Source organism: Equus caballus, chromosome 14, assembly GCF_041296265.1.
Source record: "Equus caballus isolate H_3958 breed thoroughbred chromosome 14, TB-T2T, whole genome shotgun sequence".
NCBI lineage: Eukaryota > Metazoa > Chordata > Mammalia > Perissodactyla > Equidae > Equus > Equus caballus.
The window spans coordinates 34,787,659-34,812,678 of record NC_091697.1 but is presented as its reverse complement, the minus strand read 5'-3'; the positions used below and the strand labels follow the sequence as shown (position 1 = coordinate 34,812,678).

The window sequence follows — 25,020 nt, the reverse complement described above, 5'->3', positions numbered from 1 at the left end:
GTCGGGTACCATGGGATGCAATGGTTATCCAGAGAGTAGGGGCTTCCATGCAGGTAATCCTCAAACATCTGCACACCCTTGGCCACCCCCTGAGGCAGGCCATTTGCCTGCCCCATCAGATGGAGCTGATGGGTGGATAGTTCTTCCTTTACATGGAGTTGAAACGTGTCTTCTGCCTTTGGGATTACTCAGAACAAGACACAGCTCACAGTACTCTTTAAGAGTATGAGGCTTGGACATGCCTGGTTATAAATCCTGGTATGAGTCTTGGTCAGGCTGTTTTACCTCCTTCAGCCTCAGTTTCCTCATCTGAAAGAAATGGAGTAACAATCCCTAACACACAGGGTTGTGGTGACTGTTAAATTAATTGGGATAATAAATGTGAAGTGCTCAATAGGCTCTGGCATATGGTACATAACCAAAGGGAACAGTGTCCCTTCATCCTCACCATCAAATATGGGCAATGCCTAATATCTGCACTAATGTCCCCTAATGTGGGGGGACACAATTGTTAATGGTTCAAAACCACAAAGTGGGGTCTGTTGTAAAGGGAAACATTAACAGCTCAAAGCTGAATTTTGACTAAATTAGGTACACTGTTAATTAAAGTGTACCAAGCAATTTATAGGTCAATCTAGCCATCAAGACTAAAATGGCAATTGAAGAATGTTTTCAGATGTTCCTATATCTGTCACTGCTCACGGAGGGCACTGCAACTTTGGATGTGAGTGGAGGTTACGGAGGAAGCGTGGAGTCAGAGGAAGGCTTAGTCTTCCCTGAGTGGTTGGGTACTATTTGGCTTTAGAATACACGTATCGCCAGCTGTCTGTAAAGAGCCGAGCATGCTTTGATCTCCCTCTGTGTTCTGAAGGACTGAGCAGTAGGGATGTGGTGATGGAGGTTACGTCTAGGCATGGAAGCCTCCTGACTTTCAGACAATAATTCTGCAAGCCTCTTTGGGAGAAGTTCCTCCAACCCTGTGGGGAGTTCCTTAACTCTCCAACAAGGATCAAAGAGAACAAGGAAGAAACAAGAGTTGCAGGGAACAATACCTGCATGCCTTCCTGTCCAGATATTCCAATCCCAATATCAGCAGCTTGAATCATGCTTACGTCATTTGCTCCATCACCTGAAAGAAGAGCGGGCACGAGGCGTCTTTATTCCTGGTCCAACTGCTGCGTGATAATGAGAAGGGTTTCACAGAGTGGCTCTGAAGTGTCCCCATTTGTACATAATTGAATCCCTTTAATGTGCCTCTGAATAGTCCTATAGGAGAAGCCATTGCTACAGTATTTGGCCTGAGAGATATCTTTTCTTCCTTGGACAAGAAGCCCTTCTTTTTCTTTGTCATTCAACAAATATTGCATCTTTTTTTCTAGGCACAATATTAGGTATTGGGGCTACAACGGTGAGTGAATGAGACATGGGTAGTGCTTCACAGTTTACAAAAAGACCTCCACAAATGTTACAACTGACTTTACTGATGAGCAAATGGAGAATGTGAGCGATGTAGAGACTTGGCAAGGGTCATCCAGCTAGTGATGGACCCAGGAGATTTGGAACTCAGATTTTCTGATTCCAGGGCTGGCATACCTTCCCTAACTCAGCATGAGTTAAAATACTGACTATATCGAGACACCCGGAATGTTTGGACGCTGAAGTATCAGAGATTGTCAATTGTGTCCAAGGACAGGGACAGTGTTCACTTTTGTTTCTGAAGATAGGAAAATGGGGTTGACTAATTTTTTTGGTTGAGGCACCTTTAGTCACACTGAGTTCCTATTCACGAAACTAAGTTGTTTCAGGAAATTGGAGGTGTGGGCATGGAAATACATATATACACACAGCCTCCTTTTATACCAGCCCTGCCAAATAGATTTTCCTGTGATGATGAAAATGTCCTATATCTTTACCATTCATTACAGAAACTACTAGCTCCACGTGACTATTAAAATGCGGCTGGTGAAATTCTATTTCAATGTAATTAATTTTAAATTTAAATAGCCACGTGCAGCCAGGTGGCAGCCATTTTGGACAGCACAGATCTGTACAGTGAGGCCTCCTTCACAAGCCTGGCTTTTCCCAGTGCCTTTTCTTTCAGACTAGAGTTTAGCAAACTTTTTCTGTAAAGGGCCAGATAGTAAATATTTTAGGCTTTGTGGGCCAAGAAGCAAAACTGAACAACTGTTCTTGCTGGGAGGCAAATAGTCTTTTACACATTTTGCATTTAAAAACATCAAAACCATTCTTAGCATGCCTACAAAAACATGCAGTGGGCTGGATTTAGCCTGCGGGCTGTGGTTTGTAGACTGCATTGCCCTCATTCTCCTCCTGGCCTCACCCCTTTTTCCAGGAGTTTCTTTTAATAATCTGCAATTAAATTTATAGTAGACATCATAGAGAATATGGCATTGGGGGAGAGAATTTTCTACCCCTAATTATTTGGCAATAAAATGGTTGATCTTAAATTTTGTCATTATAAGTAGCCATTGTTCTTGTAGTGATGATGTTTTTCTTGGTAGTGTAACCATGCATAATTTTAATCTTCCGCATGGCAGGACAAATCTAACCTTTAACCTCTTCTGTTAGCAAGCCAGTGGAAGTAGAGGGTGGAATCCTGCTATTTCTCGCCCTGCTGGTTGTGTTTCTGCTGCTATGGGGGTGAAGCCAATCTCTTACCTCAGTCCTGGGCTATTGCCTTGTGTGTCTGAAGTTTTGAGGAAGATAATTCAGAGAATAAAATTAGGATTCTAAAGCTCTGCTCCCTATATTCTATTCCCTCTTTTTTTTGGACCACTTTTACCTGAAGACCAGGAGAATAAACAATGTATGAGAGGCCTCTTATTTGAAATACAATGGAAAGAAAATCTCTTCTCATGTCTGTGTAGGAGGAAGAGAACCTGGGACCATCTGCAAGAATGGCCCTCCATGAGTGCAATATTGACCGTGTGTTTGGTGAGTGCCGGGCATGGCAGGAAATGGTGAATAAGACTGTCATTGTCCCTCTACTCGAGGAGCTCATAGTCTACCAAGCAGGCCTTCACAGAAAGCAAAACAGTGCTTTAGAGCCCTGAGGGCTGGGTGCCGCAGGAGCTCCCAGAGGAAAGGAAGCTTAGGTGGGATTGGAAGGAAGAGCGTTTCACAGAGGAAACAGGTTTGGAAGTGAGAGAGACAGGACAAGGCTTGTGGAGAATGGTAAGCAATTCGAACGTGGAGTGCTGGGTGTGGAGAGAGGAAGGCGGCTGCGGCGAGAAAGATGGCTGAAGGGTTAATGGAGAAGAGGTCGTGAAGGTTCTTGTAAACCAGGTTTGGTTGTTGCTGGAAGGTTTGAAGTAAGTACAGTTTTTATTTCTCTGCCTCAACTGTGATTAATTTAGTCTCTTAGGAGGAATTCTTCATCCACCAACAAGCCAGCATTTATTGAGGGTAGGCTTCGTGCGGGGCCTTGTATTTAGGACTGAACGTACAAAATTAAATACGGGACAGACCTAACTGTTAAAATCTCCCCACCAGCCAGCAATACTTAGCAGAACATCAAATCCACAAACACCTGAGGTTCACAGTACTGTGCCATGTGTTAAGTATTGAAGGGAAAATAGTCTGCATTCCCAGAATTGAGTTGGCCTGAGTGTGTACTGTTGTGCTCCCTGGATGTTCTGAATTTGAGGCCCCTATTGACTTTGACCTCCAGCCAAGTCCTGATTTTTCCTGAGCTGACCTGCTAATGCTGAGAACTTTGATTCACTCTCCCACTCTACTTAGCCTCTGCTTCATTTCCTGGCTGCCACAGCTTGATTGTCACTTTGAACTTTCTCCCTCTAAGACAATGACTCTCAGCCTGAGCATCTTGACTTTGATACCTGACCTCCCACCTCTGGCCTGGTCAGATCAGCCTTGCCAAGCTGCCACCCACACTCAGCATGACAGGTACCTATGGAAAGGGTCATGACGCTCAACTTGTCTCGCACCAGCTTGACTACCATACTCTTCTGGAGTGGGGTGGAGCGGCAGCACAGGACAGACCGACAATACTGAGTCAACTCCAGAAATTTCTCCTCCAGCTTTCCCTGGAAAATGGCATTCAATGTCTTCCCATCGATGACCAATCCAATGTCTGGAACTGCAGCTCCTGAGGTGGGGGGTGGTGTCTGAGAAGGTAGGCGGAACCCAAAGAGCTTGTGGTCCGGCTTCCGCACTTCATGAAATTGCTTTACCTCTTCCAAAGCACAGTTGAGGATGGATTCACAGGTTTCCTGTAGTCAGAATAATAAACGCAGTATTGGTAAGTAACATTGGAAATGTAGGTTAAAAATGTCACTTTATCCTTTAGCGAAATAGTTATAAAACTCTACCACCACAGAGATTACTACGGAACCATCCTCTGAATTTTACACTTCCTTGCAATATATCAAACAGCATCAAAGCAATATCAATTTGGAACCAAATTAATGGCCAACATAGGAGAGACTGCTTGGGAATGGGAGTGAAACAGCTCAGCAAGATGGGGACTGATACAGGGATGGTATAAGATAATAAATAACACTGATATGATGGTAACATAACGACAAGATGTCATACAGTATGGTATTTTCTATTTCTCACAAGCCATTTCAGTTTTCCTTTGTTCCTCAGAACATCCCTTTGTGGTAGGTACGGTGGGCATTACTGACTTTCGTCTAGAGATGAGCACATTGAAACAGTGCAATCATCAGTAACTTGCCCCCATGACTTAGTAGTGGAGGCAGATCATTACTCCCTAAACTGTGGCTTCTTAGTTGAAAAAAAAATTGACTGCGTGTTTATCCGTTGTTATGAATGTGTTAGTTAGATTGGTTAAAACTGACCATGGATGTGAAAATTTTATTGATTTAAAGAAACTTCTTTGAAATCAATAGATTCTTTTCTTCTATTTACCTTGAAAACAGTGAAGAAGCTACTTGCTCTTATGAATTCTCCTCCATTACTTTTTATTTATTAATTTAATTTTTTTTTTTAAAGATTTTATTTTTTTCCTTTTTCTCCCCAAAGCCCCCCAGTACATAGTTGTATATTCTTCGTTGTGGGTCCTTCTAGTTGTGGCATGTGGGACGCTGCCTCAGCGTGGCCTGATGAGCAGTGCCATGTCCGCGCCCAGGATTCGAACCAGTGAAACACTGGGCCGCCTGCAGCGGAGCGCGCAAACCCAACCACTCGGCCACGGGGCCAGCCCCTATTAATTTAATTTTTAATTGAAGTAACTGGTTTATAACATTATATAAATTTCAGGTGTAAATCATTATATTTCAATTTCTGTGTCGACTACGTCATATTCACCACTCAAATTCTAACACCATTCTTTACTTTTGATTACATCAGAGATAAAGTCAGATTTGGGTTCTAAATACATCCTTCATACCTGTTTAATGTCTGTAACCATCACTTTTTTTTTTTTTTAAAGATTTTTATTTATTTATTTATTTATTTTTTTTTTATTTTTTTTTTCTCCCCAAAGCCCCCCAGTACATAGTTGTATATTCTTCATTGTGGGTCCTAGTTGTGGCATGTGGGACGCTGCCTCAGCGTGGCCTGATGAGCAGTGCCATGTCCGCGCCCAGGATTCGAACCAACGAAACACTGGGCCGCCTGCAGTGGAGAGCGCGAACTTAACCACTCGGCCACGGGGCCAGCCCCACCATCACTTTTTAATAAGGAGAGAGAAAAATTGTGGCAGTCAACTGTATTACCAGTTTTAATAGCATTGTTTTGTTCACATGATCTTTATTCAGTGGTGTTCTTTTATCAATGGCAGGGGATGATGATTTTTCATTTACTGTAGTGCCAAAAATTTCTTCTAAAAATAAATTTAAAATGTTCAAATTGAGTCAATTTAAATGAACCCATTAAATGAAAAACAGGTAATATGTGGATCTTGGCAAAAATTGTGAAGGTTGTTCTGAAATGACGGGTTTGGGGACCATTGATCTAGAAGTTTCTGAGACTGTTTGGAATAATTTCTTTTGGAGCGAGCAGGACCACAGTTCGTGTAGGCAATAAGAGGTGCACAGAACCTAGAGGGGCCACAGGAAGTGGTTCCAGGAGCAGGTGGTTGTACCTGAAGCACCTATCTGGGAAAGTGACCAGGATGGTCCTTGCTGGAAGTTGGGGTTGGCACAAATTATATACATTCCTCAGACACATGACTGCAACAAGTCATTGGCGATGTAAGCTTCAAGATGAAATCTCTGATTTTACTTATTTCAAATTTTCCATGTAATAATCACAATAGGTACCATTCATTTAATATTTAATATGTCAGGTACTGTGGTAGGCAACCTCTAAGATGACTCTCAAGGATCTCCACCTCCTGGTATTCATGCCATTGTGGAATCTCCTCCCCTTGAGTGGGCTACAACTAGTGACTCCTTCCTAATGAGAGTTCTGTGAGAGAGAGGATTCTGAGAGGGAATTCTGTGAAAATGATGGGATGTCACTTTCCGGGTTAATTTACAAAAAGACTGTGGCTACGATTTGGTGCTCTTTCTCACCCTCTTGGATGGCTTGCCCTGGGGAAAACCAGCTGCCATGTTGTGAAAGCAGCTCCGTGGAGAGGCCCACAGGGCGAGGAACCGAGGCCTGCCAACAATCACGTCTGTGAGCTTGGAAGAAGGACTCCTCTCCATCCTCAAATGACCCATCCAGTTGAGCCTTTAGATGAGCCCACGACCTTGACTGACAGCTTGACTACAACCTCAGGACAGACTTTGAACCAGAGGTACCCGGCTAAGCCACTCCTGGACTCCTAACCCACAGAAATTGTGTGATAACAAAAATCTGCTATTTTCAGCTGCTAAGTATTGGGGTAATTTGTTAATTAGTAGAAATATTGTGCTAATAAGTATTTTTCTTCTATGCTTTTATTTAATCCTCCCAATAGCCCCTGAAACAAATCTTTTTAATCCCTTTTTTACAGATGAGGAGACTAAAGTTCAGAAAGGTGTGGTATCTGGACCATAGTAAGCTTTCAATATATGTCATTAATAATACAACAATAGTTGCTATTCTTAGTTCCTGTCTAATACTGGAGTCCCTTCTAAAATTCCTTGACAGAGCAACACTTCCAGTGATGGGTTAGTAACTCTCTCATCTTACAGATGAGAACCCTGAGGTCGAGCCAGGTCCCATAACTTGCTTGTAACTTTAAGATACATAACAAAGAAACGGTAGTGCTAAATCAATTTATAATGAATTAGGCAGATTAAAACCCTTGGAGGAAATATCCATTGAATATGTAATTACATTAAACTGTGGTTTAAATAAATCTGAGATTTGGAATGGATTTCCCCAGTGTCTATCTTAACATATCTATGCAGCCACCACTTTTTCCCAGACAAGGGGATGAGAAAGACTAATATTACAGGTTTAGCAGACCCAGGGGTGGGGGCAGGGCCTAACCATCTCGGAGAGTCCCTGATAACTTTAAAAGAGTTGACAGTGACTTAACTCAACTGGAGTGTGGCCCACTGCTCCTTAGCAACTTTGGCTAATTAATTAACAAGCATCTTCAGCTCCCTACAGAAGAGCATTGCATTTCACAGAACCCAAAGAAGCCCACTCCATCCTCGGGCTGCCTGACTCAGGTTTGCCAAAGTCCTTCTGGAATCACCTGGAGTGAAATGATCATTGCAAGCGGGGCAGGCACACATCAATGGGGATCACAGGGATCAAGCACTCAAGCAAGCTGCAAATTACTTTCTTTCCTAAGCATAATATTAACACCAAAGATTTCCCTGAGATTAAGTTCATTTCGAGAATTCATCGGGGTTTAATCTAATCATAGCGCAATCTGTGCACCTGACAGGAAAGTAATGATTTTTCCAATTTATCTGAGGGCCTAAGGCACTTTTCTCAGTATACTCTACCTTTGGTGGTGGTGGTTTTTTTTTTTTTAATCTGTATATGTGGATTCTTCATGGAATAAAAGCCAAATTTAAACCTCCCAAACTTCTGTGCTGGGTCCAGATCAGCCTCAGGCAAAACGGAAAGAGATTCCACCATGTTCCCTGCCTCTTTTGCTGTGCCATTCTTTCCCTTTCCCACCTTCCCCCCTCTTCTCCATCCTTTTCCGCACGGCAGGCCCTAGGTCTCCAGGTGCCCTCTACCCACCAGCCCTGCAACGCAGTGCTGTCCTGTTCCCTTTTGATAGCATACATCGCAATGCCTGCTTCCCATATTCATCAGCCAAGAAGATAGTGGAACCTGACCTTCTGGAATTAACATTGTGAAAATAGATTTTTCCTCTTAAATGTAAAATTGTGTTACATCCTTGAATATACACAGCCCTCTCTTGAAACCTCTCTCCCTGCCATCCACAACCTATTTGCGTTGAAAATTGCAGTTTTAGGACTTTGTTTTTCTTTCTCTCCCTCACCCCATCAAAACATACTGGTCTCATATATCATTCCCTCCAGGTTTTAGTCCACGGCAAACCAGTTTGATACACAAATGAGAGCTGAAATTTTAAACTCAGACTATCAATGGATGAGTTAATCCAAAGTATAAGAATGCACATAGCATTGGCCTGGGAGGAGAGCAGCTTTCCAGACTTAGTTTTTCTATCAGAAACTACCAGGCTGACCTTGGGCAGGTGGTGGCCCAGGTGGACTTCATTTCCTCATCTGTAGAATGGGGAGAGTGGGTCAAGGGTGGAATTTGGGAGAGGGGAATCTTTCTAATACATACTGCTGGAGGTAATATAAATAGGCTGGTCAACCATGTGTGGGGATGAGGCAGGAGATGTTGGGCTGGATGACTTCCAGGGCCCTGTGGGCTCTAAGATTTGGAGGTAGGGGTGCTTCCCCTGTGTACCCAAATCCCACCCCTAAGCCTGTCTCCTGTTGGCTTGGCACTTAAATGTCTGAGCCGTACTTAGGCCTCACCTGACTCTCCGTGTTAATGGAGTAAACGGTGTCGGTCTGATCTAGCAGTCTGCAGGAATAGGCGATATTGACCGCTGTCTCCTGTTTATCTCCAGTCAAGACCCAGAGCTGGATCCCAGCCTCCCGCAGAGCAGCGATTGTGTCTGGAACGCCTTCCTGCAGCCGGTCTTCGATCCCAGTGGCACCTGGAGTGATCAAAGATACCAGAGCTCATATTTATGGTGAAAAACTAGCTGCTTAGTTTCCCCAGAGCCCTATCAAGCCAGGCAATGATTATTAAATGTCTTCCACATTCTAGGCTGTGCTAAGTACCCAGGATACAGCAGTGAAATAGACAGACCTAGTCCCTACCCTCTTGAAGCTCAAAGGCCTGTTGAATAAAGATTGATAACTGAGCTATATGAGGAGAGAAGCCCAGGGTGCCACGCAAACTTTTATCAGAGACCCAAACTTCATCTGGACGGTCAAGGAAGGCCTTCTGAGGAAGTGTCATTGAAGCTCAAACCTGGAAGATAAAGTCAAGAGACGGGGACGGAGGAGAATTCCAGGTGGAGGGATCAGTGTGTGTGAAGCCCAACGGTCAGCGTGGAAGACGACTCAGCGGGGTGAGAGGTGAGATCAGGAAGGGAGGTAAGGGGCAGGAGCATGCAGAGCCTGTCAGGGCATCGAGGGATTCAGAATTCATTTAGTAGCAAAGAAAGCTCCAGCAGGGAGTAAAGCTAGAGAGCGACAGGACCAGTTTTGAGTTTTAAGATCATTCTGGAGAACAGATTGGAGATTGGAGGCAGCAGGAGGAGATTCAGGGCTAACAGTGAGTTGGAGGCTGAGCAGGAGTGCAGAGGAGAGCTGACCGTGGCCAGGACCCGCACAGTGGCCATCGGAGCACAGAGAAGTGGAGAGACTGAAATCTTTGCTCTGCAACTGCTCACAGCAGAATTAACCGAGACTCAAGTTTTTGATAATATTCTTGGAGAGAATTAAATATGCAGATTCCATAATTTCTGAATGATCTCAAGCTTTACACCAACCCTGATGAATATATACCCAAATATTGAATAGTTGCTAAGCGATTAAGCCAAAATAAATCTGCATTTAAATTGAGATTCATTTCAGAGCACAGACTAATGGCTGCCCATTTCACTCTGGGCAGGAGCAAGGCAGTTCATTTCTTTTAATAATCCCAAGTGACAATAGGTTGGCAAAGCAGTTACATTGGATGCATATTGAAAAGATCATTTCATTTTGTGGGACCCAGCGTGAATGCAATGCAGCTTTTACTGGCACGGCAGTTTCCTAGTGGTAGGATGAAATCTCTTCCTAGCCCAGTCCTCTCCTTCTGCAGCCAACTTGAGGGAAGAAAACTAACCTCTCTACCCTGAAATGTGCCTGTTTTGTATTTCAGACCCAAATGCACAGGAGAACAACCCCGTGAAAAGTGAAGGCTCGATCCTCACTTTTCCCTCCAAGGCTTAGCCTGGAAGGGGAGACTCTGAAGCTGATCTACATTACAGGGAGGCAGAGCGAAGGAGAGGAGAGGAAAAACACATTTATTTGTGTGAAAGAGAAAATGAAACAGGAGGGTTGTGAGGGCCTTTCCCAGCCAGGGAAGCCGACAGGTCCTGACAAGTGTGCTCTCTTTCATGCAGAACCAGCTGAGGAGCACTTCCAGCCCCTGAGCCCAAGGTGCTCCCCTGAAACAAAAGAAACCTGGGGGTGGGGTGGGGGGGGCAAGAAGGGGGTCAAGTGCCATAACGGGGTGACACTCCCGTGGCCTTGTATGGTGGATAGAAGCTCTGGCTTCTGTTGAAACGAGTTCTTGCAGCCAGCTTTCCAGGGGGCCTTGTGAGGCAGTAGGCAGAGGCCCTGCAGTCAGACACAGGAAACTAAAGGCTGAAGGAGGGGGGAGCAAAGCTCTTGCCCCATGCTTGCCGCCCGTCCTACCAAGTCTTGCTGCCACCTTTTCTGTGTAAAGGCATCACTGTCTTCTTACAGCGTTCCTGGCACTGTCCTCTGGCACCCTGGCTGGCTGAGAGCTTGGACTAGTGCGATGTATCCAGAGGAGAAGCTAAGGCTCAGAGGGATGTGGGAGTGTGTCCCTGGGCCCACAGCAAGGTCTCGATAGGGCCCAGATTTGGCCCTCGTCCTCAGTCAGCAATGCCTCCCAAGATGAAAGAAGGCTTGGCCCTATGGCCAGTGTGTGCATGGTGTTCGGACACTGTCTTTCCTAGATCTTGTTCCCGAGCTGTGAGGAGATTAATCCTGATAAATAAAGCTCCCCTCTTCTTCCTTGGCAATGCTTTTCCTCCAAAAGAAATACAATGCTGTCTCTTAATTGGTCTCCATGCTTTTCATCTTTCCCCAAGCATATCACTCTAACTTCCACACAGCAGCCAGAGGAATCTCAGGAAAGCACAAATTTGCCCTGCTTTTACTCCCTTCCCCCCTCCAAACTTTCAGCATCTGACCTACGTGGCCCTTGGTAATCTGGGTCCTGCTGACCTCGTTCACCTCATGTCATTTCTTCCCCACACTCCGTGGTCCAGCTATCTCAGCCCTCTGAGTTTCCAGGCTTTCTCACCTCCAGGCCTTCGTTCGGGCCCTTCTCTCTGCCTGGAACACTCTCCCCCTTTGCCTGACCAGCTCCTCTTCTCTGTGCACCCTCCTTGGCCCTAGCGAGGTCGGCATTTCTACTTTGTGCTTCTATCCCACCAGGTACATCTTCCCGCCCTCATCACGCTCTGTTGAAATTACCTGTTTAATCTTCCAGATTCCTTGTTAACCTCTGAGCTCTAGGAGGTCTGGCTTGTGACACTCGCTCCCTGTTACAGCCCAATGCCTGGCATGCTCCTTGGCCCAGAGTAGGTGCTCAATAAACATTTGAATGACTAGAGGAGAAGCAGCCAAACTCCCAGGCTTTATCCAGCAGGGAGTGCAGGACTGCTCCTGGGGCATCCTCAGGAAGCTCTGTGTAGAGTCTGGGTTGGGTTTTGGCACATCCCTTTTGTGCCAAATACCTGGAAGGGCACCCCAGGGAAGGCTCCTAATTGAGACACATCTGTAATAGTGTCAGAATCAGGGCCAAGAACTCCCTTCCCACCTTGCAGCATTCCTTTTTTTCATTTAATCACGACTTATTTTTAGTTACCGAGTAAGGTGAGTTGATTCTCCAGATGCTCTGCCACCTTCATGAGAAGCTCGTCTCGGTTGTCGAGGGATGCCTCGGCCTCACACCGGATACTGGCCCATCGCCGGAAGTCCTCTTCACTTACGACCTATGGGACAGGAATAGGCTTGTTCCCAGCTCTGGGTGAATCCCTCCCCCTTCCCATGTGCTCGGTCTCGTATGGGCCTGTTTGAGCTTCGCTACACAATCAGATGGGGCTTTCTCCTCAATGATTTTTTTCCTTTGAGACATGAATCAATGAAGGATTGATCCTCATGTTCCATTATCACCAAGCATCTGTTGAGACCCTGCTATGCTCTGGGCACTGGAGGTATAACTGTGATCAAGACAGACAAGATCCCTGCAGGCCTGGGCTTACGTGCTAGTGGAGGGCGAGACACATCATCCAAGTAAATAATTTAAGAGAACAGATCATTTCAAAGAGTTCCATATGGAAAATGAAGAGGGTGATATGATGGAGTGTGCCTGGATAGACGGATAGCTGCGGGAAGAGGGGTATTTCATTTGGATCTTCAGGTATCTTAAACAACGGGACATGCAAGTTGAGATCTAGTGATGAGAAGGGTTCAGTCATGGGGAGGGGCAAGTGCAAAGGCCGTGAGGCATCGATGAACGTGGCTCTGTTTCTGTTTCTTGAATATACCAGTTGGCTGAAGGACGGAGAGCCAGGCAGAGAGGAGCCAGCAGTGAGGCTGGAAAGATAAGCAGTAGCTAGGTCCTGCATAGCCCTGTAGACTGCTCCACCCGCTACTGGAGGTGCCCAATAGCTGGAAGAATCTAACTAGAGGACACATCTTCCTCCCTTGGAGTCCCATAGCACTTTTAGAACCCTCTGCTGGCATCACATGCATACTGTCTCTTATAGCAATGAACGATTCTTTTGTCCACACACCAGATATTCCTTAATTTTCCCTCTGTGCCTGGTGCTATAGGGGAAACCAAGGGGACTCAGGTTGGTCTTTTGCTCTTGAAGAAGTCACAGTCTTATTAGAAGAGGTAAAATAAGTACAAATAATTTCAGTGGAAAATAGAAGGTGGCAAGGGTATAACCACAATTTATAGAGTAATAAGTGCTGACAACTGTCCCAGGCACTGTACATGTGTCACTTTAGTTAATCTCCATGACAACTGTATGAGGTAGAGAGCACTAGGACCATTTTACAGATAAGAAAATCCAAAACTCAGAGAGGTGAAGAAACTTGCCCAAGGTCACACAACAGAGAAGTGGTGAGATTGGGACTTGTATCCAGGTAGGGCTGGCTTTACAGTGGATGCTCTTAAACTGTATGTGGCACTAAGCACCATAAAAGAGATGAAGCTCTCTGGGGATTTCTGGAGGAGAAACCACTTCTAGCCATCTAGAAACATGTGCCCATCATAGCTCCCTTACCTGATTTTAGGGGCCTCATTAGATGCTCTGCTCCGGGATTCATAGCTCCCTTTGCCAGCCTCCCTGGCAGGGGCTGCAAAGCCAAAGACCTGCAGGGCCTGAGGTAGGTGATGTACATGACTATAGCTGGGCCAAGGGCAATGCAATAGGGAATGGTGGGGACTGTAACCAGCCACATAACACAGCAGAATATAACCCTTATTGAAGGGATCAGATGCCACATGGCTCTAGCTGTTTGCTGCTATTCAAGAATGGAGACTCAGTTTGCCAGACCCTCTAAGTTTTCAAGAGAAAGCAGAAATCTAGATTTTTATGTGATTACATAACATCTCCCAAATTTCAAATCTAGGCAAGTAATGCAAACTTCAAAAGGATACTTTGAAGGCAAAAGTATAACATCAAAAAATGATGTTATGAGTTATGGCTTATCAGTGACATATGTAACGAGAAGCAGAGAATAACAAAGCCACAGTGATATGGAACCTTACCATTCAGATTTCTGCCCCAGCAATATTGTCAAAGTCATGGGTCTTTGTGGTGAGTCAGAATAGCTAATTTTGAAAATATTAAAATAAGCAACATTAAAGGTCTTCCAAAAAGAAATAGAAAAGATGGAATCAGGGTTGAGGCTTTTCAGTTACTAAACGAGGAGTGCGTTCTCACCTTCTTGGCGATGCACAGGGTTCGAAGGCCATCTCTTGCATACAAGTCCAGATGCTTCTGGGTCCGGGCTCTGATTTTCCTCACCTTCTTTTCCACATCAGTGTCAGTCACTGTCAAATAGCCATTGTCCCCCATGAGGTCATGTACAAATGCTTAGGGATACCTACTCCTAACACTCTGGAATCTTTAGAGGAGGAACCACCTTACAGCCCACTTCAGAAACACAGGGGAGCTGTCAGGGTGCCCTGGACGGTGATGACTCCAGGAGTCCTTAAATTGTCTGCTCTCTATATCTGATCATCAAAAGCCTGGCTGAGAAAAAGTCCTATTTAAGGAGGGTAGGTGGTCTCAAGTATTGTTCCCAATCACCTGTTTGCAATCAGAATCACCTGGGAACTTCAACAAACACAGATTCCCAGGTCCAGTTGAAGCCCGGCTGAATCAGGGGACCAGAGGTCTGGGTCTCTGCTGATACCTAAGGTATGTTCCACGTAGCCACTGTAGATCCGGGTGACCAACTGTTTGCTAGCTCTTAGACATACTATCCATTACCTTCTCTGTCATCGACTTCAGCCCTTACGTTAGGTTGGGTTCCAAGACAGCTACAGACCTGAATCTCATTGCTAAGTTCTTCACCACATTGGGTTTGCCCAGGTAGGCTTTCTTCCTATATAAGAAATGGTCTTAGAAAAATATTTTTTGCATTTCCTATAAATCTAGTGTGAAAAACATTTCACTGTGTTGCTCAAAGTCCCCTTTATGAAGTCCTATATGTTTCTTTTAGAAGAAATTTATCTTTTTCTCTTGACATTCTAGTACTTTTATCTATCAGATAAGAAGAGGTTTTCAGCCTGGGTTGGCGGGTATGGGGCATGATTGATGCCTCACCACTTCCTTTAAGATGTCACAGACATCACTAACCAATTGTAGCTCTTTGTAAAGCTGAGCTTGGAAAAGCTTCAGGATCTTTCTTTACCAGGGCTGGATGGAGATTTTTAGAGGCCTAAGTAGTAAGCAGTTGTTTTGCACCTCATCCATCTCTCTATATAATGCAAAATGAAAAACACAATTCTTAACAGTAAGATAAGTATAAGGAAGTCCAACAAAGCTCTGATTTTTCCCATGATACTATTCTAAGGCTGTTTTCATGCAATATAAAAGTCCTTTCAAAGATTATTTTCTCATTTTTCAGGAGCTACTGTTTTCCTGATGCCTTAAGCACAGTCTTTGTGCATTTTCTTATTGAGCACTGTCCATAATGTTTTATTTTCAAAGACATCAGATCCTGGGATTAAACCATTTTGCCTTTGACCTGTGTGACTTTACCTTTTTGCCCAGGCTACCAGGAACCTCAGGGTCAAGTTGAATGTTGAAATACTGTAAAAATATTAAACCTGGGGTTATTTTCTCCCTCCTCTTCAAAGGGTTGCTTCTCAATTTCTATAGTAACATTGTGAATGTGTCTTTTATTGGAAGCATCTCTAATCCATTTTGGAATCAGGTGAGGAACAAATGAAAAAACGTCTCCAGGGCAGCTTGGATGGGTGTTGCCCAGGGATAGAGTGCCATGGCTCCCTTGACTCAGAAACACTGAATTCACTTGTCTGCCAGAGTCTGGGGATGAAGAGACCTAATTAGCTCCCTTCCCATTCTAAACACTCATCAATCCCCACGAACCTCTTGGCTCTGATCCACAGCTGATAATGCAGGAGGCACTGGGCTGCCTGGGCAATTCTAAAGCTTGGCTGGAATCTCCTATCCTGGGAGAATCATAGCCCCATAACTGTCTTCTCCTTGTTAGCAATCAGGAAGCGGCTGCACGCTAATTCATGTCGCTCCAAAATTGGATGCTGATATGTAGGGACTTTGGAACATTTTTCTGGCTTGGCACAAGTTTATGAAAATCCATTTGTGGGAGGCTGGGGAAAAGGATAATAAAGAGGGACACCTGAGGCTTCCCAGAGTGAACTGAGCCTGGTGCATGATTCTGACAGCATGGGGAGAGCTCTGAACTGGATTCAGGTTACCTGGGCCTAGGATTGATCATGAGTTAACTGTGCCATCTTTCTTAAGTCACTTCCCTCTCTGGGTGCAGCTGGCTTCTCTCCAAAACTAAAACTTAGCACCACAGTGCCTTCTCTGGTATGTTAATAGATGTCCTGATGAAACAAACAAAAAAAACGTGTATGGACAATCCATGTTTAAATGAGTTTGGAAAACTGGAAACTGGGATAAATAGAGTTAAAGAGGTTTCTCTATTACCAGACTGCCCAAAGTCTTTAACAAGCTAGCGAGCACTATAAATCCCCAGGTTGAGGAGAGGTAGGATGCAGCGTGTTTTAAGGAATTTGCTTTGAGGAGAGATTCTTGTGGGCCTGTGTTCCAATTGGTACCCCCTGGAGTAAGTGACACTGGAACTTGACCTCCTCATTACCATTCCACACTGCCTCTCAAACCACGGAGCCCTGGCGAGGTGGGACTTACTGCAAGCTGGGTCTTCCAGCAGGTCCATGATAACGGAGTCAGCACCCTTGGTGTAGACAACAATTTCACGGGTCAGTGGGTGCCTCACAACCACGGACATTCTCTTCCTGATGGAGTCGAAACCCAGGGTGCAGAGGACGTCAAAGGTAAGGCAGGTACCCTGGGGCAAGCGCACAGTCACCTGCTCGGGCGTCCGGGACACCAGTGTGAAGCTGTAGGCATGGGCGGCATGTACCAGGGCAGCCTCATCAGGGCTCTCGGCCTCGTAACAGAGCTCGGGGCTGGCCAGGCCTAGGGCTGGGGCCTCCAGCACCTCCTCTAAGGAAGTGGCCGACCCAGACCTCAGGATGTCGCCCTGGTCCCATGTGCTGCTCCTGTAGCCACCATCAGTAGAGTAGTCTCCACTGCACACAGACGTGTCATCCCTTTCATCCGAGTCCGAGACCGGTATGTTGGGTAAACTCTCCCCCAGGTCAGCGTCAGAGGGTGCAGTAGACGAGAATGACTGGCTGAGGCTTGAAAGCTTCAACCTCTGGAAGAGCTGCTGAATCTTCTCCAGGGACAGGCCCAGAGCCTTGGTCGAGGGTGGCTCGGTGACCTTGTGGTCCAAAGAGAAAAGAGGAATGTTACTCTCAATGTTTGGAAAAATAGCAAGCCGTCTTATGGCAGAATAGGAAGGTCATTTTGCAATAAGTGAATTATTTGGGGCTTCTGTGATTGTGGGCAACTCTTCTTCTCTCTGTGAGCCTCAGTTTACCCACCTATAACCTGGAGGAGTTAGGCCATTTGTTTCCTTCCAGCCCCGGCATTGTAGGGATTAACAATGCTCATTTTCCTCTATCTTTGGACCATCCATTCTGATCACAGACAAAAGAAAGAAAAGGAGACAAAAGCCAGACCCACAGTGAGGGTTCACATTCCCTGAACGCTTCCCACAGCCTTGTCTGCCGTATCTTTGTGTGCAGCATCTCATTTCATTCTCCCAGCAACTCTAGGGGATACAATCATCATCCAACTTATGGAGGAGGAAACTGAGGCACAGAGAGGTTAAATAAATTGGCTATGCTCACCCAGTGTGTAGGAAGCAGAGCTAGGGCTCAAATCTGGGTCTGCCTGACTCCGGAAATTAGACTCCTGAGCTCCCTACCAGCTAAAGCCTCCCCATTAACTTGAGAATTGAGCTGGATGCTGTCCTTCCCAAAATGGTACTTCTTCTTTTCTCAAAAAAAGAGTTAATTTCTCAGCTAATGCTTCCTGCCTCCCAAAACTCCTTGAAGACTTCTGATAACTTGGTGACTTTTCAGTGGCTGAAGTGGCTTTTCAGGGTAATCTGGAATCTGGAAGTAATAAGGGGAGGCTCTGGCTTGGTGCCTGGGTGAACCTTCTTTTTTCTTGATTTTACAGCCACAAGTGGTAACACCTAATGTTCTCATCAGTCACTCACAAGGGAGCTTGGGTGAGAGTTCGTGGATAAAGACAAATCTATCTTTAATACTGAAAAGTCATTCAAAGTGTAACCTTCCATCAATGGCCATCCAGCTGCATTAGCTCCCAATTGGCAGAACATCATACATACTGTCAATTATTTTCTTAACCCCCATATAAAAGCAGAGACCAGCAGAATATGATATTCTTATGGAGTCATACAGATGGTTCTGCCATGTATTAACCATACAGCCTTCATTAAGTCACTCAAGTTCTCTGAGCCACCGTTTCCTCGCTTGTTAAACCCAAAGACATACTTCACAGGGTTGCTGGGCTCTGAGGATTAAATGAAAATGCAGGTGAAGTGTTTGGAGCCTGGTACGTAGCAAGTGCTCAGTAAATATTAACTCAATATGTACCCAGATAGACACAAAATTTGAAAGCTACACAGAGAGCTCCCTATATGACTTTTTCCATTATATTTAAAAATGGGGAACATAGGCCCATAAAGGATAAGAGCTCTGTTCAAGGTCTCACAGGCATGAAATGAGGACACTGTGGCTAGGGTTCAATGTCTTGTCTCTCGGTTCAGGGCTTCACTGCTCACCCTACCCCTCCTCCCATCCACCCTCCTACCCCCAACCAGCACCGGTTCTCACCCTCTGCCTGGGCTCGGTGGTTGTGGAGACCATGACGGAGTTGCAGATGGTTAGGGCGAGGAAGAAGTCAGCGATGGAGGAGGTGGTGGAGACGGAAGACTTGGCAGGTGTGGTGTCTGACAGGGTCTCCAGCCACAGAGCAGCATCTTGCACCTTGCTCAGTAGGTTTTTATCTGGAGTCACATCTTTTTCCTGGGACAGAAAGGCCTGGGTGAGAGCCCTTCCTGAAGGGACTGGGAAGAAGGCCCCCTCCAGCAGGTGCTTTTCTCAGAAAGGATGATACAGTCTTCCCTGCCAGCTTGTATCCAGCACGCCTCCCCCTCCCACAGGCCTGGTCACAGCAGATTCTTATTTGATTCCTCCCTTTCCTTCAGTCCCACGTGTCCATCAGTTATAGGCTGTGGCAGGTCTTCCCTCTGAGTGTCTCCCTATCATTTAACCCTCATTCCTGATGCTTCCAGCCAGGCTCAGACTCTCTGGCCCTCAATCCTGAATTTCTGCATCAGCCTCTAAACGGATGTTGCTGCCTGTCACATGTTTTCTTTTCAGCCTTCGTATGTTTCACTCGTGCATCGTCCTAAAACACCATTTCCCTCAGGGTACTCTTGAGCTCCATAAACCTTCAGGAGATCTTCATTGTTGGCATGATCAATTCAGGCTGGCATCTAAATTCTTTCACAACTGGCATTTCCACTTTTTATTCCCACCGCTTCTCAACACGGACCATCAGCTCAGCTGGGTGGTCTGTTGGCTGCCTCCTGGATGAATACTTCTATGCCTCTGATCTCACCTTATTTGAAAAGTCCTCTCCTGTCTACCCAAATCCTACCTTGACTTCAATAACCATGAGAAGTCCCACATGTCCATGAGGTCTTAGCCAGCCCACAGTGAGTTTTCTGTCTTCTGAACCACAATAGCAGGTTCTTAACTCAAAATGTGCACCGGAGTTGGGCAGGTAAGGTGAATAATGGAAGTGGGCCAAAGTGCAGATGACGACACCATGGGATGGTGGGGGCTGTGACACCTGGCAGGTCCTATCTCATCTAAAAGGTGGCAACTGCTCTGCTAGCGAAATGCTCCAGTGTTGGTCAAGTTTGCCCAATCTCTTGAGTTTTCAAGAGATGATGTGGGCTGGATCTGACTCATGGGTTTCTAATTTTTCATGTCTTTGTAGAAGTTTCCACTTGTACGATCCCTTTGGAATTCACTACATGTTGACCTATATTTTAAATTTAATTTTCCTTTTTCTACGTTTAATCTCTCTAGAGATGAGGCAAGAGCCTCAAAGACAGAGACTGTGTTTTTCATAAAGTCGTATCTTCTAGAGCTCCAACTATTGCTTTGTTTGAGGCAGAAGTTCAACAAACACCAGCTCTCAATAGTTAGATATGACAAAAGCCATTCTGCAAAGAAGTTTCCACATAAGACCATTTCCATCAGTGTTCAGAAGTCACAGTATAATTAAAGTTTAGAAGAGAGTCAATGGCTGAAAAAGATGGACTGAGGGAATCTTGACTGATTTATGCAGGGTGAAGCCTGAGGGCCAATGAGCTAGCAGGCTTTACAAATAATAACCCAAGTGGAGATTTAAAAAACATCCTCTGGGGAAATAGTCCTCAGACTGTGTCTTCTCTGACTACCAAATGCAGTGACTCCAGAAATCAGACTCTGTCCTCCCCAGGGCTGCTGGCACAGGTGAGAGCCACTGGGGAGGAAACCTGGACACACGGAGCCCAAGGTGCTGGTGCCTGGAGGGATGAGAGCTGGATTTTCCAACAGCAGGGAGATTAAGGGAAACAGGGACTGGAGACGTGGTGGAGCAAACACCCTTCAAAGAGTTCCAGCCTTCATTTGGAGTGGTCTCCAAGATCAACATTCATACCTCCATCTTGTTCATAACATCTTAAGAAGACAATGTCAGACAAAAGTCTATTTATTAAAAGGAAGATGCTAGATGCTAGTAAAACTGCATCAGCTCTGCATTTCCTTTCATTGCCCTGTAAATAATAGTAAACAAATGATCTATACCATGTGGTGCCACTGACTTCAGAAATCTTGGGAAGGGAGCATGCCCCATCTTTTCTTTCTCTCTTTGAGTGCAGTCTTCACAGCAGGACGTCACATTGATGAAACTCTTCCTACTTTTCCAAGCAATGTCATTTATGTGACCTGACTGCGTTCTCACAGTCATAAGCTGAAATGAAACTAGTCCCAACTTAATTGAAACCCAGAGAGATGAGATGACTTGGCCAGTGTCACCCACTGAGTTGGTGTAAAGCCAGAATCAGATGTCAGACGCCCTGATTGCGAGTCTCGGGTTTTCCCTCTCTGTGGTCATGGTAAAGTTGCTATGTTCCCTTATTAATGATCCTCTGCAAACTTCTCTAACAAGATTCCAGGCTCCATCCAGTGCCTGCCATCAGCTTACCAACACCACTCAAGGGACTCTGAGCCCATTTCTCACAATAGTAATGATGGTTCCTATTCATGTAGTGTTTCCTATATTCTGGGGACATCCATTTTCTCAGTGCATGCCCACAGCAACATTATCTGTTGAGAGCTATTATCCTCCCAGTTACTTCTGAATTTTAGGTAAGGAACGGCTGCCCAGGGAGATTAAGTGTCTTGCCTAAGTTCACACAATAAGTGAGAGAGATTCCTTCAGTTGATCCAAGATAGCCTGACCCCAGAATTCATGCTCTTAACCTCCATGCCAGGGTGACTCCCCGATGTGAAGGACATGGCCTTTGACACTTGTTGACACCCCAGTGTCTTCAGTTCTGGCATCCCAAACACAACTGATGGGTTTATATATCTGATCCTTAGGGCTCAGCAGATAGCTCATGAGATTACAAAGGAAATTATGGGAATCTTCCTTTTCAGGAAATAGATTTCATTTTCTGTGGGGTACATGAACGGGATGATTTTAACCCTTACCACAGATACCCAGAGTTGGGAACAAGCTTGGAGGTCATCCAAGGCAAATGCCCTGCTGTCCTGGTGATAAAAGTGAGTGTCAGCGAGGAGGCCAGTGAACCACTCAGGATGCACGTTCAGTTCGGGGCAGAACTAGGGCAGCTTTCACATCACCTGACTCCCAGCCTCTGAGAGCACACTGCTTTGCTCCAAGCCATGCATTATGTATTTCCAAACAGTGACACAGTTAAAATGATTTAATGGTTATTTATTGCATGTCCATTTACCCTCTAGTCTCTAAGTGCCATGAGGGCAGAGAGTGTCTGTGATGTGTCTCCAGTGCCTGGCAGACCTCAGGCACTCAAACCTTTGTTGACTAACTTCTATCTAGGACACCCTGCTACGTCACCACTGATTAGCTCACAAGGTCTCTGTTAAAACTCTTCTTTAGTGTATTTCCACCCAATGATAGAGTGATGAGTTAAAAAAAATCTCTGCAAAGGGCCTGCTTCTCTCTGGCCTTGGCAGCAGGCCCAGCCCGCAGGTGTCAGCGGCAGATGTCAGTTGAGCTTTATCCAGTCACCACTGACTGTTTCCCCGGGCAAGGTTCTGCATGGTTCCCTTGGTCCACTGGTTTCCTGTCTGGTCCATTACCATTTAGAAACTTGGCACTTAGGACACTTAGAGAGAAAGCAGTGCCCCACCCATCTCTGGGCCTTTTGGCTAATCTATTTCTCCAAAGGAAAAGCAATAGAAATTTATGGGGCTACCAGTTGTTGAGATTAGAGCTTTGTGGCAGCTGGTTGGATCTATTGCAGAACACCCAAAGCTCAGGCAAACCCTCTCTGAGGAAGATGATCTCTGACCTCATGCTACTCCCTCAAGGATCCCATCATTATCAATAGATTACATTTGTTGACAACTTTATAGCAAAGTGCTAAGGGCTTTCTTGTACGTCATTTAATCCATCATAACAGCATTGAAATAGCTATCATTCTCCCATTTTAATTATGAGGTGAAGGGGGCCCATTGAAGTTAAGTAACTTGTCTAAGGTCACACAATCAGTAGAAGAGCTGGGTCTTGAATCCAGTTCTGCCTGATGCCAAGACCTGAACTCTTAAACACTATGCCAGCTCTTCCCAGACTTTAACGAGCACATGAATCAACTGGGCATCTTGCTAAAATGCAGATGCTGATTCAGTGGGTCTGGAGTGGGGCCTGAGCATTGACATTTCTACAAGCTCCCCGGTGGCGCTCATGCTGCAGGTCCGAGGACTAGAGTTTGAGTAGCAAGGATCTGTGCTACATGGCTGCCCTGTCACCCCTGCTTCTTTCCTGGCTGGGGTGTGTTCCACAATGAAGGCTGGAAAAGTAGGCTAAGCCCCACTGCATCACTGCCCTCTCAGTTTTAATGATAATGCATTCCAGTTCACACTGGTGACTGTCACTGATTGGGGGCTGCAGTTTGTCACTATAGGAATCCTTGGAACCAGCAGTGAAAGTAAACAGGAACCCTGGTGCCTAGGCCTGGAAAAAGCTCTTCGTGGCACACTTCCGCCTACGTCTCCATCTCCTCCTTGCCTTTCTCTGTCCTGTACTTTTGTTCCAGCTGTTCCTCAGAACCCCAATTCTCCATTTTGCTTGTGTAGATTTTCTCCCACTACAACAACGTGCACTCCTCACCTCTCTGACCAGATAGTCTTTTCCTTGCTCTGGTTCTTTAATTTTGTCTCAAATTCAGCTCAGGTGCTAATCCTTCCAGGCCCCCTGAGGCCTAGTCTGATGTACATGCACCTCTCCTGGGCTCTGAGAGCACTTCAGCACCCATATATCCCAACACTGAGAGCACGGTCCTATAGTCACTGGGTTCTTCTTGCCCCCTCATTGTGTTGTGAGCTCCTAAAATGAGTGAAAATACCCTGTTAGAGTTTATATCCCCAACGCCTAGAACAATATATGTCATATTGTGGGTGCTTACTGAATGTTTGTCGACTGACTGGCTGACAATAAATGAAAGGCTATTTTAAAGAAATGTACACATTGAGAAAACATAGAACTGGCAGAGATGGGGGGAAGCAGACCTTTCTATTTGTTGTTGGTCGTTGTCTAAACTGGTACAATCTCTTGGGAAGTATCAATCAAAATAAAAACTCACACACTCATAATTCAGCAATTCGGCTCTAAGAACGAATATTAGAGAAAAATTCACACATGTATAAACAGATGATGGCTCAACCATCCAACAAATTCTAACAACCATTAAAAAAGATGAGGCAGCTCTCCATTGAATATCTGTCTGTCTACATGTATGAAATATTCCCCCAGATTCGTTAGGTCAAAAAAAGGGCAAAGTCCAAACAGTATGTATGGTATGTTCCTGCTTGCAGTAACGGATGTGCTCAGATGCATACCACACTCGTGTGTTTCTATATGGGTAAAACACCTCTGGGAAGGACACAGGAAACAGCAAATAACGGTTGTCTCTGGGGTGGTGGGGAATAGAGGAGGACGGAAACTTCCTTTCCACCTTTGACCTTTGGCTCCTTTTGACTACTTAACCATGTGGTCATATCACCATTGTGGAAACAAACTTTCTTGGGTTTTGGGGAGCTGGAGGCTGAAATCGTGTTTAGGGCGGTGTTGTTTCTGCCCTGGCTGAGGTTGTGCCCTTGATGATACTGAGTTTGGTTCCAGATCTGGGAGAGCCCAATGTTAGTAAATATTTGCTTCAATAGAAGCACATGGATTATTAAGGTAAGCTTTTCCCAAATGTGATGTCAGTCCCAAAGGAAAAAAGTCAGTGGCCTAGCAAGAAGGGACTTTCCCAGATCTTATAAGACCTCAACCCCGTGTGAACAGAGTCACTGTAGCCGTGTGCACCCACTGGGGACTCTGGAGGCTCAGAGAAACTGAGATAAGCTTTAGCTGTTCCTGCCCTGTGTGTTCACAGCACATCCAAAAAGATTTTGTGTGCTTGGCTAATTGAATCAGGACTCTTATCCAACTTTCCGTGGGAGTGTGTGTAGGTGGACTGTTCCCGCCAGCCTGGAGCAGACCCGAAGGGCTGCACAAATCTTTTCCAAAGAAAGAAAGGAAGACCAAGATGCAGGAAAGCAGGCAGAGGGCCAAAGACACCTTTACTCTTCTCTATGGCATTCTTCCCAGAGGGCGGCAGGGGCCGTGCCCACAGAAGGGAGTGGTGGTGCAGTGTGGAGGGCCTAACCGGCTCCGATGTAAATTACGTGATTAGGAAGACATTCCTTGGTCTGACGATTCTGGAAAACATTTTGCAAGTGGCACTTATAAACAAAGACTCTCTGCTCAAATCTTGGCTGCTTACAGACCAGGGGAAAAAAAGGCATTTCATTTTCCATCTGCCAGTA

The 25,020-nt window shown here is 45.4% G+C and overlaps 1 protein-coding gene across 17 annotated transcripts in view; it reads right to left on the bottom strand.

Annotated features, from left to right (window-relative positions):
* The window catches only part of ATP10B (ATPase phospholipid transporting 10B (putative)), a 286,400-nt gene that overhangs the window by 25,925 nt on the left and 235,455 nt on the right, over positions 1-25,020 (bottom strand). For all 17 annotated transcript variants that reach the window (XM_070232979.1, XM_070232974.1, XM_070232977.1 and 14 more), the window contains 7 exons: positions 18,721-18,912; positions 16,637-17,234; positions 14,153-14,262; positions 12,061-12,187; positions 8,916-9,100; positions 3,932-4,253; positions 1,053-1,129 (listed from right to left, as the gene is read on the bottom strand). In XM_070232979.1, the coding sequence (XP_070089080.1) occupies positions 1,053-1,129; positions 3,932-4,253; positions 8,916-9,100; positions 12,061-12,187; positions 14,153-14,262; positions 16,637-17,234; positions 18,721-18,912 (1,611 nt within the window). The remainder of the gene's footprint in view (positions 1-1,052; positions 1,130-3,931; positions 4,254-8,915; positions 9,101-12,060; positions 12,188-14,152; positions 14,263-16,636; positions 17,235-18,720; positions 18,913-25,020) is intronic.